Raw genomic sequence first — 21,345 nt, forward strand, 5'->3', positions numbered from 1 at the left:
CTGCAGCATGTGGGATCTTTCCGGACCAGGTATCGAACCCATGTCCCCTGCATTGGCAGGTGGATTCTTAACCACTGTGCCACCAGGGAAGTTCTGACATGTTTACTTTAAAAAATGTTACCAGCTCTTATTTGTTGACTGCCTACTTGTCTAAGTTGCCATGTAAATGCTACAGGGATAAAAATTCTACAAAATGATGAAAATCTGATTCCTGCCCTTATGGAACTACAAAACAAGGCTGACAGGGATTAAGGAAGGTTTCAAAAAGGAGATATCGCTTTAAAAACACTAAAATATTTGCTAAAAGAAAATGCACTATTCTATTACATGGGTGAATGAAATCTATCAACTACTAGGCCTCTGGTCTACCAAATATACAAAACTCAATTTAACGTGATTCTTTAACTGGTAGTGTATAAGTTCCACATTTCAAAAATTATCTAAGGAGAGAAGAAAGACTGAAATGAAATATGTTAATAAACTCCCAATATAGGAAAAAAGGTGCAAAGCAGATCAGAGATAAATCAAAGTCATCAATTCTGAAAAGCATTTTAAGAATTTCACTTTATGGGGAAAATGTTAAGATATCTATACATTACTTAGGTTGCAAACTTTAGTTTGTTATAGTATGTACTGACTCAGAAATAACATAGATAAGTAGTTCCAAAGAAACAGTACCTGCAAATAAAATGGTCAACACTCTACTGAATTACATAAGGAAAAAAATGTATTTAAAATCTTCCATTGAAAACCTCAAATTGTAACCAAGAATTCATAATTACAGGTATCTAGAATACACATTTTAATAAAGTCAATATAATGAGTGAATACACAGTCACTTTCAAACACTAAATTATTTTTTTAAATGTTAGAGCAATAAACTCTGAGTTCAGCACAGGCAAGAGTAATTTGTGTAATCAAGGAAGAGGAAGCCATAGGGATAATGAATATGAAAACAGAGATCAGAGATAATGAGGCATGCTCCATAAAGACGGGAGCAATGGCACCTTGGGTACATCTGGAAAAGAATTTAAGGCAAAGCCCATACTAATAAAATTACTCCTAATATATTTTTAAAAACTAATAACACAAAACTCTCACTGGTTGCTTTTATAATGCACTCTTTAAATTCATATAAAGTATTCCGTAAGGTTAGCCCATGATATAATAGTTTCTATATGTAACTGGTATACTAAACAATGTGATTAGAAAAATAAGTATATTTTTGTCTCCCATTATGTTTTTAAAATTTATTATATGAGGGAGACTTTTCCTCATATAATAAGGATGTAAATTACAGTAGGTCCCATGACTCTGACATCCATTCACAAACACGGTCTTAATTAGAATGTTCTCTTTTCAATACTTCAATCTTCATTCAAAGGTAATATTTACATCCCACTCCCATCTCCTCAGCTCCCAGCTAGGGTATGCTTACAGGGAGCAGCATGTGGCTTGTTCCTCCGCCCAACACTCCCACCTTTTCTTACTAACTGTAGTTTCAGGAACCAACTGAAATATCAGAAGTTTGACTGACGCCATCATAAGATGATGCTCTTTAGGCCTGACAGATATTTAAAGATCTTTTTCTCATCCAGACTTTCCTAGCTTTATCAGAGACTCTCAACTTTACGCATAGTCTCTTATTGCAGGACCAGCTATGAAATCTGTGGGGCTCAATGCCAAAAAACAAAAACATGCAGGGCCCTTTGTTACAAAATGATTAAGAATTTCAAGATGGCGGTTGCAGAGCGTTAAACCCAGTGTGGACGTCTATGCAGGTGCACAGGATAGGAGGCACACCCACGAAGCAGTCCTGCTCAGCTGCAGTTCCACTAACCTGGGTGAACGAACTATTCCACTTACTCTCTTCACATGCTATGGCAATCTGGAAACCTTTAGCTTCCTTTCTGCTAGATCCCATCATTCCTCTAGGTGGCTCTACATGTCAGGATCTAAGATAATTCCCATGGCAGTCCACTATCTCAGCTGGCATCACTCATTCCTGGCCCTAACAAGCTCTAGGAGCACTGCTGACCCCACGCTGCAGCAACCCTCCTTCACAAGATGGAGGGCATCTTGTACCCAAACATACACTCCTACCCACTTTTGGGATTCACCCACTGCTGACCACTCTGTCCCAGAAGCATGCAGTCACTTTCCAAAACATGAGCAACTCTTCCCAGCAGGTGGAGAGCCAAAGCTTCCGAGGCATGTGTCAGATACCTGTCCATGTGCTTCTAGACGTGTGCCTCCAGGACCTCAGAGGTCACACATCAAAGCCTCGCTCTCTCTGGCAGCGAGACTCCCTTCCTCGTCTGGTGGGCATCTGTGTGTGGAAACGTGCCAGGGGGACGACAGGGGAGGCAACAGCTTTCTCCAGAGAGATTTCTTCACAATCCTCCAACTCTGCTCTTCTAATCCTTTTATAGCTTCCTTATAGGTTACTCTTCTACACACTTCAGAAATCTGTATCTTGGTCTGATATTTCTCTTTGGAATCTGATATTTAATATCTCAGGGGAAACTTTCAGTTTAATAGCCTTTTCATATATTATTACACATACAATAGCTTCTCTTAAAACAGTCTAATTTTAATATACCCATCCTCTGCACACTGCCAGCTCTTTACCAGAGAAATATGACATCTCCTTATAATAATTGCTGGGTATCAAATCTTATAACAAGCAAATTAGATGTGGATGGTGCTTTAAAGTTTACAAAGGCATTTGTAATGTTAACTTCATTCGATATTCCTAATACCTAGGCTAAGTAGGTATTACTACCTCCACTATTACCAAAAAAGGTTGGGGGAGCTCTAGACAGCTTAATTGGCTGAAGTTTTCACAGGCTGTAACTGGTAGAACCAGAACCAAGGCTCTTATAGAAAACACTTTTGTGGTGGTAGTAGTGGTGGGGCAATGGGGGCAGGTATACCTGGGTATTACTAAATTGTAAGCTAATTTTCCCATCTGTAAAATAAGGTTCTTATGAATATTAATGAAGTTAATATGTATAAAGCACTGTAACAGAACCTAGCACAGGCTAAGTGTTCTGTATGTTTGCTATTATTATTGCTATTTTTATTTTATTTCAGGGCAGATTTAATTTCCCAGCATGAAGAACAAACAAACAAAAAACCACATCACTAATAATATTTAACTAACAAATAATAAGTTAGACTAAAAGGGTATCGACTTCTCCAGTTCACATATTCAAGAGCATTTATAGGTGCTACATGTGGCTTCCATAGCCCACCGACTGCCAATGTCACAAAGACTTTTGTTAAATATAAATATGAGACAAACAAAACAAAATGTTTGGTGATCTAGAATTACCATTAACCACCATTTCTTTCCAGCCAAATCATCTCAAATTTGACTACCATTACTATTAGTCTAGTCATTCAAAAACCATTGGTGGAGGAGCTCCTATATATAAGGCAGAGTGGTAAAGCAAAGATGCACAGATGAACAAAACGTGGCCCCAACCTAAGGAACTCTGAAACGTGCTCCACAGTAATAGCACCAAAGCTGAATAAATCTCCGAATTCTTATATTTCTTTGGCAAAATGTCTAGTTAAAGCAAGTAAATAACGTTGGCAATGGACTACTATGGCAAAAGCATGAGTTAATTCAGGCCTGTCTAGGAAATTTCTTCCAAAATAAAAAATGACATTTTATCTTTTAATTACAGAAATAAAATGCATATGATAAAAAATTCAAACACTATCAAAGGATATAAAATGAAAAATTCTCCTCCACTATCCCTTAAAGACCCCTAAGTACTATCCTCCAAAATAACTGCCATTAAATTTCCTTTGTATCTTCTTGTATCTTTCCATGTGCCTATTAGCGTGCACACATGTACACACACACACACACACACACACACGATGTAGAGATATATATTCTTAAAAATATATACCACACACATATACACTCCAATAGCATATCATACACACTGTTCTGGAGTTTGCTCCTCCATGCATCCATTTAAATATTTATCTTGAAAAGTTTTCCACACTAGTATATAAGACTTCTAGATTAATATACCTACCTTGGTATCAGAAAACATATCAAGTCAAAAATTACTAGAAATCCCTCTTACAGAATGTCAAATTGAACTAAGAAATGACTAAAATGTTAATTATTGGTATCTTTGTCACTGATGAGTAGCTGGGTTAATTCTAACTTAAATCACCAAGAAACAAAAATGTATATTCTGCCATAATTCAACTTTTAAAATTGCAATCTTTGTTTTTTCCCCCTAAACACTGACAGTGTCCTGCTAGAGTCTATAGGTTTATGTTATGTTACTCTTATGTCCATCAAAAAGCCCAAATACAAAGTCTATGAGAAGACCACACTAGAAGGTGATGAAACTATAGGAACTCAATGGAATATCACTACGTAAAAAGCTTTTATCTTAAAGAAAAATAAAAGAATCAATTTTTCACATCATAATTATAACATGATCTTACCATGCAGACTTCTAATGCAAGCAGTGCTAGTCTCAACAGGCTTGAGAGTTTCCCACTCCAGCTGCCCTGTTGGGATGCTACTTGTAGACTCTTCCTATAACACATCTCTGCAGCACCCATCATTCCTTGGGACTGATATATGTGTGCCAGCCACTGAGGAACAGCAAGAGAAAAGAACCCAAAAGATTTTAGTTTCATACACAGTCTACTTCCAACAAATTCAATAAACTTTGATGAAACTAAATTTTTAATTTAATTATTGATAAATTTTGTGCCTCCAAATCAAAAATCACAGGTCAAAAAAGGGGTAGCCATCTTGCCCATTCTATTGGCAACAGCCACATCCAGTCTGAAGCCTTAAAAAGTCTCCCAAGATGGCAAGTCAGGAACAAAATCAAAATGCAATATAATTTTTTATACATTACAGATGTAACATTTAACATTTGAAAATCAATGCAATCTACCACATTAACAGAATAAAGACAAAGAAGCATTCTCATAGATGGCCCCCACCCCAAATCCACTCATTCATGATAAAAAACAAATCTCTCTTGACAAACTCAGAAAAGAATTTCCTTAATCTGAAACATAATTTGGACAGCCATTTTAGAATCTGATAAATACCTACAAAAACCTAAAGTAAAAATTATAATTATAAAATTACAAATGTTTTCTATCTGAGGTAGAGAATAAGACAAGAATGTTCCCTTATCACCACTCTGCTTAACACTGTAATTGAGGCTCTATAAATAGTGCAATAAGGCAAGAAAAGAATTTAACATAAAAATATTAGAAAGAAAAAGTAAAACTTCATTATTTGCAAAGGACGTAATTGTGTATACAGAAAACCCAAAACCATTTCAAAAGAATAAGTGAATTTAGCAAGGTTTCTGGAAGGTCAGTATATAAAAATAAACGGTATTTCTAAATGTTTGACACCAACATACAGAAAAAAATACCACTTGCAATGGAACAACAAAAAAAATCAACTACCCGGAAATAAATTGAACACAAAAATGTAAAAGACCTCTATTGCAAAAATTTTAAAACACTGCTGAGAGAAATTCAGAGCTTAAACAAGGAGGAATATAACACATTTATGGATAGAGAAACTCAAGAGTAATACTTTGTCAATTCTCCCGAAATTAAACTATAGATTCATGTAATTCCAATCAAGATCTCTGTAGGACTTTTGTTTGGCGGGGAGAGTAAGGGTAATTGACAATTTACATGTAAATGCAAAACACCTAAAGTGATTGAGACACACTTGAAGGAAAACAAGAAAGTTGGAGGTCTTAATATTACCTCCACATATCAAAACTACTTATAAAACTATAAGCAAGAATAAACAAATAGATCAATGAAAAAGAAGGAAAAGAACAGGGAGCCTTAAAAGACCCAGTCACCTGATTTATGACAAAAGCATCACTACAATTTAGTGGGGACATAATGGTCTTTTCAAAGGATGGTACTGGGACAATTACACATCCATATGGAAAAAGATGAACCTTGACCCTGCAACACTCACAAAAATTAATCCAGTATGGATCACAGACCTACATGTGAAAGGTAAAACAACAGTTTCTAAAGAAAAACAGAAAAATATCTTCATGAACTTGGAGTAAGAGTTCTTGAGTAGAACACCTCAATAACGCATTACCCATTAAAAAATGATAAATTAGACTTCATTAAGATTAAGAACTATTCATCAAAAAATAATATTAAGAAAATGTTAAGTCAAGGTGCAGATGTGAGAAAATATTTGCAATACAGATATCCAAAAATGTGTCTGTATCCAGAAAATATGATTCCAACAATTCAGTAAGAAAACAGCATATGAAAAACTACAGTAAAGAAAAGGTAATTTAAAAAGAGGAAATCCAAAGATCCAATAAGTATATGAAAATTGGCTCAACAGCATTTGTCATCAGGTAAATTCAAGTTAAAACCACCACAAGATACTATTACCTACATATCCTTTGGAAAGGGAAAACAATAACCACCATCTGGCAATATCAGCAATTGGAATGTTCATAATTTGCTGGTGGGAACGTAAACTGGACACCCATTTAAAAAAACCATTTGACAGAATCTACTAAAGTCAATATACACATACTCTATCACCCAACAAAAGGCATATCCCAGAATGGACACAGCACCATTAATCATAATAGCCAAAACCTGGAAACACAGTTGACCCATGAACAACACGGATGTAATTATAGTCAACCTCTGTATCCATGGTTCCGAGGACTGAACCAACCATGGACTATTGAAAAATATCCATTTATTAGTTGACCTGTGCAGTCGTGCAGTTCAAACCCATTATGTTCAAGGGTCAACTGTAATCCAAACAGTAAAAGGGATATTTTACAGTATATTCATAAAAATAAATGAAAAAAAACTATGGCTTCATGAATTTCAACTAAATGAAACAACTAAATGAATTTCACTGACGTGATGTTGAGTGAAACCAGATACAAAGTGATACTCCATTTATATCAAGTTCAAAAACAGGCAAAATTAGATAGAAGTGATAGAAGACAGAATAGTGTTCCCCTTTTCTTTTGGACGTAGGGGGCGATCACAAAGGGAGAGCATGGGGAAGGCAGCTAGGCTGCAGAAAATGTTCTATATCTTGATATAGGTCGTGGTTAAAGAGGTACATACATATAATGAGTATAAGATTTTTACACTCTTTTCTTTGTGAATTATATCACAGTATAAAAGAAAACACATATACTATCTCTAAGACTTTACCTACTGTATAATTTATCCTTTAATTTTCCCTTTTAGTTTGACAAGGTGTTTTTCCCCTTGATAAAGAACATGAGATCATCAATATCCAGTTGACCTTAGAATTAAAGTATCTTAACTCTCATATGGCAAATTTACTCTGAGAGGGAAAAAAGCACCATATTTCTTCAAGGATTAGAGTAAACAAAGTGGCTTAACTTGCATAATCCAACTATTGTACACCATTAGATAATCTTTTTAAGCAGGACATCAAAACTGTTGACATAACAAAAGATCACAATGAAGAACTGTAGTAAAATAAGCTTCTGTAAAACCTATATCAAAAAGTCCCTTGATACTATCTTGTGGTACAGAAAGAACTATAACAAATTGAGTAAAGTAATTATATGCTTTTTGTATTTTACTATCAATTAGAATAAAGTACACAGTGATCATTATGTATTTGTCCTTGTGGTAAGCAGAGCCAGCTAAAAGGGCAGACAGTCTATTGATTGAGGCATCAGTCCTGAAAAGAACTATTTCTAAAGGCACTAAAAACCCATTAAAATCTTGGATATAGGTTACCTGTAAAGTAGCTAAGGAAAAACTACACACATCCCCTCTAAAGACAGAGTTAAACACCATTATGGTAACTTTATTATAAAATGTTTGTAACACTTAGCTCTCTTACACCAATCCCATGTAAAAGACAGTATTTTCAACACTATTTTAAATGGAGAAAATTTACAATCAACAATGTTAAAAGCTTCGAAGCCGTGCAGCAGCAGATCCTAAATGAATATTCAACTTCTTTAGTTTCTCTAACCACAATACCCTTTAAATCCTGAAAATGAGAGATATACAGTGAATCTAAAGGCAAGACAAAAATGTAGCATACCCCTGACCTCATTTAATATCACAGAGCATTTTAATTCAGGACTCACATAAGAAAAGAGAGAATTTATTTACCTGCCAAGCTGGAACAGAGGTTGAGTTGGACATGACTGTTTTTTGCAGCTCTTCAAGTACAGCATCTGGGAGAGGTTTTTGTGACTCTAGGAGTGGTTTACATTGAACTTGTCTCAAAAGTAAGATAACAGCTGGCTGATCAGGGTTACTTTTTAAATTCTAAAAATCAAACCCCAAACAGAAATACATCAAACAGGTTCTTAAGTGTTAAATGTAAAAGGCAAATAAGTTAGTCTCCATATTGAAAAAAAACCCTGACTTTAACCTTTTCTTATTAAAAAGTAAACAACAGCAAAAGTCAACAGAACACTGAACATCTTGGGAATACCAAACTCTACACTTAAATAAGCTCTAAAATCAGTAATGCTATTACTGTAGTTTATAAGTTGTTAATCTTAGATTTAGTATGTCCCTTTGACTTGGTTTATTCTTAAGTGATATCTTGAAAAATTTAGGTACTACATATAAACAGCTGAACTAAGAAAATATAAAATTAACAGTGAAAGCTAAAATTAATCCTTATTGGAAGAAACTTAACTTTTTTTTTTAAAATTAATTTATTTATTTATTTTTGGCTGTGTTGGGTCTTCGTTTCTGTGCGAGGGCTTTCTCTAGTTGCGGCAAGTGGGGGCCACTCTTCATTGTGATGCACGGGCCTCTCACTGTCGCGGCCTCTCTTGTTGCGGAGCACAAGCTCCAGACGCACAGGCTCAGTAGTTGTGGCTCATGGGCCTAGTTGCTCCGCGGCATGTGGGATCTTCCCAGACCAGGGCTCGAACCCGTGTCCCCTGCATTGGCAGGCAGACTCTCAACCACTGCGCCACCAGGGAAGCCCAAACTTAACTTTTTTTAAGAGGGAAAGAGTTATAAATTTTTTCCTTTCTCAACCTCTTAACAAAGATACTCATTGTCCTTCCTCCAGGCACAGACTTCTTACACACTGGGAGTTAAGAGAAATGACCCATTTACCCAGGCCATTTATTTATACCTTAAAACACATACACACACATATAAATGTATTGTATGTGTGTGTGGGTATATATATATATGTATATATATATATATATATACACATACACAATATGTGTATGTTGTATATGTGTATATGTGCGTGTATATATTATATATGTATATACATATATACATACAAGAAGAAGTTAAGCAGATTCTCTAAACAAGTCCTTCCACTATTGTTTTAAACATTTCTTTCTTTATTGCTTGTCTCTCAATGACATAATTCTTTATTTTCTATTATTAGGTCATAGTCCTAAATGTCCTTATTTCTGAAATGTGACTGCTTTCTTCTAAGTAAGAGACTGGGACATTAAAATGACAAGGAAAGGTTCATAAAAGTATCCTTTATTCTGTCAGAGGGAGCACGAAGCAACTGTCAATTTATGCTTACTAAACATTCACTGTATTTTACTAAACTGTCCTGAACCTAGATGGAATTTCTTAAATAAAAGAGAAAATGTATTATTCTGATTTTCAGAGAATTCAAGGACCAAAGGGATCTTCAAAGATCCATTCTTCTCTCTCTGTAAAATTTATATTGATCTTTCAAAAAACATTTCTAGAAAGACACCACCTTCTCCCTGGTAAGCATTTATGAAAACAGATGTTTTCAGGAAAAAATGATGTTTAAAACTCCCCTTATTCATTAAATTATTTTTGAGTTGGTTTATGAAACTGATTTGTTCATTCAATAAATATTTACTGAGACCCTACTATGGGTTAGGAAAGGTGTAAGAATGTATTCACACAGCCTACAATCCAGGTAGGTAAAAACTGACTACTCAATAGTTCCCGTCACCCACTTAACAATCCCCACAGTCATTCTACATTGTTCAGAACTTTGGAAAAATGTAGGGATACTAGAAAACATAGCATTCTGAAGAGAGCAACTAGAAATCAAAGGAAAATACTGCTTCCATAATGGTGCCAAAAAAAAAAAAAAAGATTAAAACCTTGAGTCTTAAGAGTCAGAAAAATGTGAGCTCAAACAGCAACTCCATCAATTTCTACCTGTGAACTCCTGTGCAAATTACTTACCCTCTTCAACTTTAGCTTTCTCACTTGTAAAAATGGGTATAATAATAAATACCTATGTCATAGGATTGTTGTGAAGGTCAAATACAAAGTACTAAATATATTAACTAGCTTACAGTAAGTGCTCAGTTAATATTGGGTATTATTATCATCACCAGCACCACCACCACCACCACCACCACCAAATGCTCTTTAAATAATGTGCATTCTATTTTTGAAGTTATTTTCCAAGTAGGATAAGAATACATGAATCTCAATTCCATAACAATACCTTTGTGCAGAGGGCTTCAGCTTCAGCTATTCTTCCTGTGTCTATTAGACCAGTGACAGCTTGGGAGAGAGACCACTTTTCAAGAGATTGGTTGTAATTTTCAAAGAATTCTTTGTCTTTATTAAAAAAAAAGTCAATGTTACTTTTTTCTGCAATTTATAATGTGTTCTCAGAGAAGTAACCAGTTGTTAAGAAGTATTAAAATTAAATTACCATGCATATACAACTTTTACACATACCACTGGAATACCATAGACTATCTCAACATGAGACAGGTTTCTGCAAAGTTTCATAGCAGGAACATTTACAGCTGAATAACTTAAGACTTTATATACTTGTGACTTACATTAAAAAAATCACTATCTTCAGTAAAACTGAAAATACTTCATTGAAAAAAAGTAAAGATTTATTGCAATATAATTGACTTATGATAAACTGCACATATCCACATATTCAAGCTGTAAATCTGATGACTTTTGACATAAGAATATATCTGTGAACCATCACTACTATCACGATAATACACATACCCATCATCATGAAAAGTTTCCTCCTACTACTTTGTAATCACTTCTGTCTCCAACCCATCTCTCCTCCTTTCCTCTGTCCCCAATCACTAATCATTTACACTCACAATAGATCAGTTTGCATTACCTAAAATTTCATATAAATGGAATCATAAAATATAAACTCTGGCATCTTTCATAGCAGCTAACGTGGTAAATTACATTCATTTTCAAATATTAAAGCAACCTTGCATTCCTAGAATAAACCTCACTTGATCATTAAGTATTACTATCTTTTTTATGTGTTACTGGATTTGAATTGCTAAAGTTTTGTTATAAATTTCTACATCTGTAGTTCTGTAGTTTTCTTGTAATGTCTTTGTCTGGTTTTGGTATCTGCATAATGCTGATCTCATAGAAGAAGTCAGGAAGTGTTACCATCTTTTCAATTTTCTGGAAGAGTTTGTATAGAACTGGTATTATTTCTTACTTAAATGTTTGGTAGAATCCATCTGGTCCTGGAGTTTTCTTTATAAGAAGATTTTTAACTATAAATTCCATGTCTTTAATAGATATAAAGCTATTCAGTTTATTTCTTCTTAAGTGAGCTCTGTATCTTTTAAGGAATTTATCCATTGTATCTACATTGCCAAATTTAACGGCATAAAGTTCTTCTTAAGATTCTCTTATGAGCCTTTTAATAGCTCTAGTGTTGTACCCTCTTTCAATCCTGACAATGGTACTCTCTGTTTTTTTCCTGATGCCTGGCTAGGTTTATCAATTTCATTGATCTTCTCAAAGAATTAGATTTTGCTTTTGTTGATTTTCTGTTTTCTATTTCATTGATCTCTACTCTATTTTCTTTTCTTCTGCTTACTTTGGATTTAATTTCCCCTTCCTTTTTCTAATTTCTCAAGGCACAGCTGAGATCATCGATTTGAGGCCCTTCTTATTTTCTAATGTGGATATATAATGCTAATATTTTCATATAAGCAGTGTTTTAGGAGTATTATAGAATTTTATATGTTGTTTTTTCATTTTCATGAAGTTCAAAATATTTTCTAATTTCCCTTCTGCCATATTCTTTGACCTGGATTATTTAGAAGTATGTTATTAAGTTTTCAAATATTTGAGAATTTTCCAGATTTTTTGGTTATTGATTTTTAAATTAATTCCATTGTATTAAGGTAACATACTTTGTATGATTTGAATCCTTTTAAAGTTACTTAGACCTGTTTTATGGCTCATAATATGATATATATGGGTAAATAGTCTGTGTACACTTGACAAAAATATGCATTCCGTTGTTAGGAGAACTGTTCTATAAGTTCTAACTAGGTCAAGTTAGTTGATAGTGTTTTTCAAGTTTTTAATTATATCTTTACTAATTTTCTGTCCAATTGTTCTATCAATTATCAAAAGAAGAGTGTTGAATCTCTATAATTATGAATTTATCTATCTCTCCTTTCAGTTCTATAAGTTTGTTTCATGTATTTTTCCATAATTTTTCATTTTTTCTACCTATTTTATTGGGAAATACAACACAGATTTTATGTGTTTTGAAGCTTTGCTACTGGGTGCCTAAATTGTCCTCTTGATGAATTGGTTCCAATGTGAAATGACCCTCCTTATCACTGGAAACATTCTTTGCTCTGAAATCTTAATTTGTAGGAAATTAACGTGGCCACTCCAGCTTTCTTCTGATTAGCGTTGGCATGGTATATCTTTTTCCATTCTTTTACTTTTTAGGTCATTTTTGTCTTTTTATTTGCATCTTTTTAAAATTGATGTATAGCTGATTTACAATGTTTCAGGTGTACAGCAAAGTGATTCAGTTATACATATATATAAATATATACATATAGATTCTTTTTTAGATTCTTTTCCATTATAAGTTATTACAAGATACTGAATGTAGTTCCCTGTGCTATAAAGTAGGTCCTTGCTGTTCTTCTATCTTATATATAGTACTGTGAGGTTATTTTGGTCTTTAAATATAGATTTATATTTTGTTTATGTTTCTTTTAAGCAGTATATAGTTAGCTCTTGCTTTTTTATCCAGTCTGTCAATCTGTGCCTTTTAACTGGGGTATTTAGACCATTATACTTAACTTGATTATTGATATGGCTGGGTTTAACTCTATTGTGTTGTTTTCTCTTTATTCTATGTTCCCTTTTCCTCCTTTTTGTATTATATAATTCCATTTTTTCTTTACTGTCTACTTTAAGGTTTAGAGTATTCATCTTTAACGTGTCACAGTCTACCTTTAAGTACAGTTGACCCTCTGTATCTATGGATGTGGAACCCATGGATATGCAGAGTCAACTATTACTACATCATTTTATGTAAGGGAGTTGTGCATCGGTAGATTTTGGTATCTGAGGAGGGTCATGAAACAAATCCCCCACAAATCCTTACGGATGACTGTAATATTATACCACTTCACTTACAGTATAAAAACTTTACAACAAAATACTTCCATTTTCCCCTCCTGGCCTCTGTGCTATTGTCATATGTGCGTTAAACAGTAAATTACATGTTAAAGAGATTTCTATCGTGTGTCACTTGTGGATCTGTTTCTATTGATTGATTCTTCTCATTATGGGTGGTATTTTCCTGCTTATTTGCATGCCTATTAAGTTTTAACTGGATACCAGACATTGTGAATTTTACCTTGCTGAATGCTGGATATTTCTGTATTCCTGTAATGTTCTTGAGCTTTGTTCTGTATGCAGGTAAACTCCTTAAGCCTTGTTTTTAAGCTTTGTTAGATGAGAATATAATAGCCTTTCATGTAGGGCTAATTCTGCCTACTACCTTTTGGCAATATCCTTTTGAATTCTTTATCTTGAATATATCATGTATGAAATGCTTTTTTAAACTTACTTGAAGCAGAAACAGCAGATAACAGTGCCAAGTGTAAATCCATCCTCTTTGGCTGAGTGTTCTTCACTAGGGCCAGTTTATCATCAGCATGACAAGCTGCCATTAGCCCAGCCCAGACAGCAGGATCACCTAAACACAGGAAATACAGTTAGGAGGCTGTCAATACCAACGTGTTGCTGAAAAACTACCAAAAATGAAAGTAAGAGTTTACAAATACCAACAAATGAAATAAAATAGTATCTCCTCCAGAAAAATTCCATTTTCTTCAAGAAAAACTAGTTCATAAGGCACATTACTATATTCATCCTTTAAGATTTGCCACTTTGGGGCTTCCCTGGTGGCGCAGTGGTTGAGAGTCCGCCTGCCGATGCAGGGGACACGGGTTCGTCCCCGGTCCGGGAAGATCCCACATGCCGTGGAGCGGCTGGGCTCGTGAGCCATGGCCGCTGAGCCTGCGCGTCCGGAGCCTGTGCTCCGCAATGGGAGAGGCCACAACAGTGAGAGGCCCGCGTACCGCAAAAAAAAAAAAAAAAACAAAAAACAGATTTGCCATTTTTTCCAAACACATCAGAGGATAAAAAATATCCTATTTAACTCTTCTTCCATGGCTGGTTACGTGAGTTGCCTAGAGTACTACGCTGTTGTGGAAAGGTCAATTACATTTACTTTCACTGAATACCAAGGGCAAGTCTCACAGAGACACTTGTGTTCATCACTGTCCCTATATTAAAGGCTCAGTCACAGGAAAAGGAAGATAACACAATTTCTCAGCTCTTAAGAAAAGTCCGAGACAAAGGAAAAGCTCAAGACAACTCCGTTTTACCTATGTTCTAACAGCCAGGCATAAAAGTCACTTTATCATTCCAAGGAAGCAATTATGATTACACTGATGTATCCCTTCATCCATTTGATCTTTCCTTCCTTCCTTCACACCTTGATATAGCTTCAGGGGAAGAGGGAAAGCCCAATAGCAGTGGGTTGAGAAGGTAATAAAAGAGATTATGAGTATAGACTCCTCTTTTCAAGGAAGTTAATTGTGAAAAGAGAAAGCTGGATTGGGATTTGGAACTTAGGCTTTTTAATTTGCTTGGTTTTTTGTTTCGCAAATCGTATTTTGGAGGTTAATATTTACATGGTTAATATTTTCAGTCCTATTACCCTTAAAAAAACAAATGGATAATTTTTAAATCCTACAAGGGGTTCCAGTTAACAATACAGTCATTTAAACATACTTCTTAGCTCTAGTTTTTCATTTTTTTCTTACCTAACTGCCCCATTCAATATATATCTCCTATCAAATGGCTGAAATACATGTATTTCATTTATAGACAGTATTACTGCTAATTGTACAAGAATCATTAGAAATCTTATGTAGACCAAAAATGTTTATAAAAAATTAAATACATACCTTGATATTATAAAATAATTTCTGCCCACATAATGCCTACCTTATTTTAAATATCATAAGACATAATCAAATCCAGAATAAGAAAATAGGGACCATTTCCTACAATTTATGGTGAGATCTGAATACTATATAATGAAAGGCAGATGACTGAATCTTAGATCTGGATTTTAGGTCTAACAATGCCACTAACTAACTGTGCAGCCGCTCTTCCTTTGGAACACATACTTCTACAAAATAAGGCATCTAAATCAGATGATGCCTCAGGTGCCCTCAGGTCTAAAATCCTATAATTCCAGTTGAAGTGGACTCAATTTTTGTGTTTGTAAGATTAAGTGAACAACTCATTTAAGGATCTTAGGGTATTCTATAGTTTAGATTTTGGGAGGGGGATGGACATTAGCTGGCAGCAATTTCTTTTGTCACAATTCAAAAGAATTGCTGTCTTCATGAACTCTTCTACAGATAACCAGCAACTCAAATTCCCTATGAAACAAAGTGATAATATAAATATTATAATATATATGTGTATACACATATATATATAATTTATACATATATGTATATACACATATATATAATTTATACTATATATATACTAGAAACCTAAAAAAAATTAATATGGTTTGCTAAAAATACCTTTTAATATCACAGAAGTACTAATCTAACAGACATTGGATTTCTTTCCATTCAATTCTAAATTCCTGGGATTATATTTAAATTTCTGAAAAGATTCCTTGGAGTACCATCTATCAAAATTGTACTTTGTCTAACTAAAGATCTACAAAGGTTAGATGTACAGCTACTACACATAACTACAATTACATTCACTTTCACTGGACTCCAAACAAGTCTCAAATAAGCACTCAGCTTCATCAGTCAGTCCTTGTTTTAAGCTTCCTATATGACTCTGCTTCCTTGTTTATGAATTTCTCCAGATAATATGGGAAAATCAGAAAAAATGATTAGAGAAGATCTTAGCTGGGCAATCTCACCTTTCTAAAGTGTATGCCATGTACACAATCAGAGGCTAACATCTATCATTCTAGATCCACAGTAAGAATTCTTGAGAGTAATTCTATATCTAATACTTGTTTGGGAACAGCTTTAAAAATCAGAAACTTACCTAACATAGAACATAGATAAAACCAAATGTTTAGGATTTCTTTTTGTTCTAGTTCAAAAATGAAAGAAAGAATAAACCACAGGACATTGGTCTGTTTACTTGTTTTATAAAATAATCTCTGAAGTTTAATTACATCCTTATCACTTATTGTGAAGATAGTACTGAACCTGTTCTTTGTATGTTTCCCCACAGTCCCTGGCCAAAAGCAATAGCATTCTGATCCAGCAAATGTTTGAAGTGCTCTGGGGGAATACACTGTTTAAAGCTATATTTCATGTTAAAAATAATGTTATGTAAAAATACATCCCATAACCCTACTTTGTTAGACATTCCAATCCTCTATAGCATTTCTCCAGCCGTGGTAACGGAAGCATGCTGATGCAGGTTACATGCAGTTCCTCAGTACCTTTTGTGACCAATGGCATCCATACGACTCTGGTTAGAACTAAGAAATTAGTTCATGTGAGGCCAGCACCTTGGCAGTTCTAACAGTTACCATAGAAGACATATCTCCACTCTTCAAGAAGTTAACTACACATAAAAATAACTAAACATGTTTATTAAATAATTTAGTAGCTATAAATAAACCTCATTAAACCAGACTGATGGAAAACAGAAATAAAACCACTTTTTGAAAATATATAATTCAGAGTTTCGATAATGGTTAATGAAGTATCTTTATACAGATATTCCTTTGAGCCTGTTTCAATAACTGATTATCTCTTAAATATCAGTAGCTGAATGCAGTAATCAAATAATATGCAAGATCTTAAAATATTTTAAAATTCCCTTCTTATTTCATAAAAATACAAACTTTGCTTCTTTAACACAAATGCAAGATGGACGGAATCCTAAATAATGAAATGGATCACATTATATTCACCTGGAGAAAGGAGAGCTGCCTTCTGAATGGCTTTTAGTGCAGTATTTTTCTCACCATCTGCTGAACTGCTTCCCACAGCCAACTGATTTACTGCAGTGTATAGTAGTGCCTTCTACAAAGAGAAAGGAAGGGTGTTAATCAATTCTCTTTATAGCTCCCTGACTTTCAAAGTGACTAAAAGTAGTACTATATTGGATATTATGTGACCCCTAAGCCTAAGAAGAAAAATTATTCATCAATAATATTATTTAACAGTAAATAATATTATTTAACATTTCCAATGTTAACAATAATATTATTTAACATTTCCTTTGAATTGGGGCAAACTAACCTTTCCATGATTTGAGTCCAGAATATGAGCCACATTTCCTGCTACCGCACCTCCCTATAATAGTAAACAAATTATTACTTATATAAATGCATAAACTTTCACAAAAAAGTAAAAATTAAGACTGATAAAATCTTTACATTAAGTCATTTGAAAGGTTCAGCTTTATCACATTTGTAACTTTTAAACTCCTTAAGTACCAACTTTAAAAAAGTTTAATATTTTTATAAAAGAAAATCTTTTCTACTATGATCAGTTCAACTCTCCTCTTTTAAAATATCATTAAAGGTCCAAAAGTTACGTGACTTTACAGTAGTAACAAACAAATATACAATTTTCTAACAATATACAAGATTGTGAAACGAAGACTGAAAGAAAAAAAAGAGAGACCACAAAACTTATTTTAAGATAAACTAACACAGTTTTACTCCATGAAAATTTAGCATTTTTAAAATGTCCACAGTTCCCAGTAAAATAAGTTACTAAAGTTCAGAGCATCATGAACCTCACCACCACCACCTCAATATTCAACTCAGTACTAAAAGTAAGGAAAATATACATAGCACGATAGTTTTCATAAAGTCGATCTGAAATCCTTAATTTAAAAAAATTCAATTAGACATTTTACCTGAAAAAGAAAGTGAATTATAAGAATAACATAACAATCTATACATGTTCAAAAAAGTCCACCTCCTTCTTTGTATCTTCCATAACACCCAGAGCAGTACAACAGTACATGGAAGAAACTCCGTGTACTACTTGTTGAATGACTAATGAAAAACTTCACTAAATAACAGAACTCCCTTGCTCTATTAGTTAATTATTTTCCAGAATGATAATGTTAATATTGATACTTTAAAATTATATTATATACCACATCGTAAGTTATTTTGTCTTTTGCTAGAATTTAGAACATTACTCACCTTTGCATTTCGTTGAGTATACTGAGCAACTACTCGGGACAACAAAGACCAAAGAGCAGGATCAGCTGGGTTACTATAATGATCATCAAAAGCAGAGGGCTTAGAGATGGTAGTTACTTTAATCACAGAGAGTACCCCCCAAAATCAACATTTTATTTAGTATCTAAGTTAAAAATCTTTTAGACATCTAAAACAAGTTCAAATTAATTCTCTACATGTGGTTAAAAGTGACTGAATTTTTAGAAACATACTTTATATCTCCTACATACACCTACAGTTTTTATTAAAATAGGAAAGAAAAATCAGCAATGTGATGATTACAGAACCATGAGATCCAATTAGGAAAGGTTAAGGAAATTTTAATACATTGTGTTCAAAGAAAACACAGAGATGAGAACTGTGGAAGGAAAATAAACTACAGATGTAACACTTTACTGCTAAAAATAAATCTAATAAATAACTGCTGTTGCTAGTGATAACAGGTTTCTATTTTCCAAATTTTGAATATTAATGAATGTTTGAGTGGCCCAAAAATTCCTAAAACCATCAAACTGGACGGTATCAGATAACAAACTGACAATATCACAAACTTGAGAATTTGTAAGGGCTTTCATATTAAAACAAGATTTGGTACAGGAGAATTTGGGGAAAATGTTTTGTGGCCAGTTACAGGTCCTCTATGAGTCCTCCATGTATAAACTGCCTTTACGCAGTATTTCTAATTTTTTTAAAAGCTTAAAAATCTGTCAATTTGTCAAAAATTGTACCTTTATTCTTAAAATTTGCATTTATTGTATTATTAATGAAGTTTCAGATATTTTCTTGTATATTAACCATTTTTATTCCTTCATTTGTGAATAAACTTTTCATGTTCTTAAAAAAAAAAAACAACAAGATTTGGGCCTTAATCTGAAAGATTTTCTGTTCTCTCTTTACCAACTGAATTTTTTATTTAAATTGTTAGAGGTGAAATAACATGGAGTCAGTTACCTGATCCTATGTACAGTTTCATAAAACCACAACTTGGTTTCCAAATATATATGCTTACCTCATTATATAGTCTTAATAAGGTCCAAACATCAAAGACAACTTCATCAAGTATAACTAGACCCCAAGTTCACAAGTACAGAATTTACCTGTGAACAGCTTTAGACGCTTGTCTCTGCACTGCCACAGTGCGACCCTGCAGTGCACAGATCGCTGAAGTAAGAAGACACCTCTGATAATCATTGTCTTTCTGTTTGCAGTGCTTCAGTAACTCATTAAGTGCAGCTTTGGACAGTGTTGCATCCTGCATTGCCAATCCTAGAGCACACAGGGCTTGAAGGCTTTCCTTGGTTGGTTCTTTTAAGATAGAGCTGTAAATATATTTTTAATTGCCTATTAGCCATGAGTACAATAGTCTGTAACTATTAAAACATACTTAACAGTTGGTAGAAAAAACAATTTACTTATAGATTCACCAAACTACAGTCTGGCTTTAAGATAACTATAAAACTAAGTTCCATGGTTTCTAGGAACAGTAATTTCCCTGAATTTCTTTTTTTTTTTTTTGGCTGTGTCAGGTCTTTAGTTGTGGCGCGCAGGCTCTGTAGTTTGCGACATGCAGGCTCAGTAGCTGTGGCGCGTGGCTTAGTTGCCCCATGGCATGTGGGATCTTAGTTCCCCAACCAGGGATCAAACCCATGTCACCTGCATTGCAGGACGGATTCTTTACCACTGGACCACCAGGGAAGTCCCGTTTCCCTGAATTTCTGAAGCAGTTAAAAGTACCAATGGCCTTCGCAGTGCATCAATAGCCAAATTTCCTTTCTGGTCATTTTATCTACGTTTAGAAACAAATATACAGCACAGTCTCTTTGGGTCACAGTTCTAGGTAAATAATTAGAATAATTTCGCTAAAATATTTAGTTCCAATAAAATCCTAAAAGGTATGAATAATAAAGAAAAATCCTTAACCTAAGATCTGATTTTTATCATTTGCAAAAAGCTTTTGTCTTATTGTTCTGTGGTATTTGAAACAAGAGCAATATATAATAATTACAAAAACTGTCTATATCCACCATATTCCAAGTGAGCACATTTATAATTGAAGGAGAATTTAAATTTTGTATGTAAACATCCAGCTTTTTTCTTTTCCTTCTTCAGCTGTGAAATCTGATTTAGCCTTATGGAGGTAAAAGTCAATAATGTACAGGAATCCTTACTAATTAAAATGAAGAAAACCTGAGCTCTTTATAAACTTAACAGTACTTCTAATAATAATTATGAATGTTGTACTGTAACAAAACATAGGAACTTTGAAAATTTTGTTAAACAAAGTTCATTAAAATATAATATAAACAGCTGTAACATTATAAAATATCACATACCTACCACTATGTCTTTCTATTATTTTGGGGGAGGGGACAACAAGCTGTTTAGAATTTGATTTTGACAAACAGCTACAAAGTCATGAATTTTCATGGGCAGCTCTGGAGTAAACTTAAAGCATCCACAGTAACTCTTTTTATGATAAGGGCTAATAGATGGAGGCATCCAAATATGGAAGAATATCAATTAGTTATAGTCATTTCCATCAATATAAATAAACCACACCATAAGTTGTAACTAAAAAAAAGAAAGCAAATAGTAAAATATAAATTCCAATACTAACAACAAAAGAAGAAATTCTAATTTGTGCCTTGGTTCAAAAGAGGACAAACCTATATACTCTAACATGTATTAATATACAAAATCTAGGGACTTCCCTGGTGGAACGGTGGTTAAGAATCCGCCTG

At 33.9% G+C, this 21,345-nt stretch overlaps 1 protein-coding gene across 6 annotated transcripts in view; it reads right to left on the bottom strand.

Moving 5' to 3' along the window:
- TTC37 (tetratricopeptide repeat domain 37) overlaps nucleotides 1–21,345 on the bottom strand; it is an 85,874-nt gene that overhangs the window by 4,828 nt on the left and 59,701 nt on the right. For all 6 annotated transcript variants that reach the window (XM_029218089.1, XM_029218085.1, XM_029218087.1 and 3 more), the window contains 8 exons: nucleotides 19,702–19,923; nucleotides 18,566–18,638; nucleotides 17,646–17,699; nucleotides 17,315–17,426; nucleotides 13,901–14,029; nucleotides 10,508–10,623; nucleotides 8,188–8,346; nucleotides 4,483–4,635 (listed from right to left, as the gene is read on the bottom strand). In XM_029218089.1, coding sequence (XP_029073922.1) covers nucleotides 4,483–4,635; nucleotides 8,188–8,346; nucleotides 10,508–10,623; nucleotides 13,901–14,029; nucleotides 17,315–17,426; nucleotides 17,646–17,699; nucleotides 18,566–18,638; nucleotides 19,702–19,923 — 1,018 coding nt within the window. The remainder of the gene's footprint in view (nucleotides 1–4,482; nucleotides 4,636–8,187; nucleotides 8,347–10,507; nucleotides 10,624–13,900; nucleotides 14,030–17,314; nucleotides 17,427–17,645; nucleotides 17,700–18,565; nucleotides 18,639–19,701; nucleotides 19,924–21,345) is intronic.

This window comes from Monodon monoceros, unplaced genomic scaffold (genome assembly GCF_005190385.1).
Source record: "Monodon monoceros isolate NGI ecotype Baffin Bay Population unplaced genomic scaffold, NGI_Narwhal_1 Super_Scaffold_12, whole genome shotgun sequence".
NCBI classification, from domain to species: Eukaryota; Metazoa; Chordata; class Mammalia; order Artiodactyla; family Monodontidae; genus Monodon; species Monodon monoceros.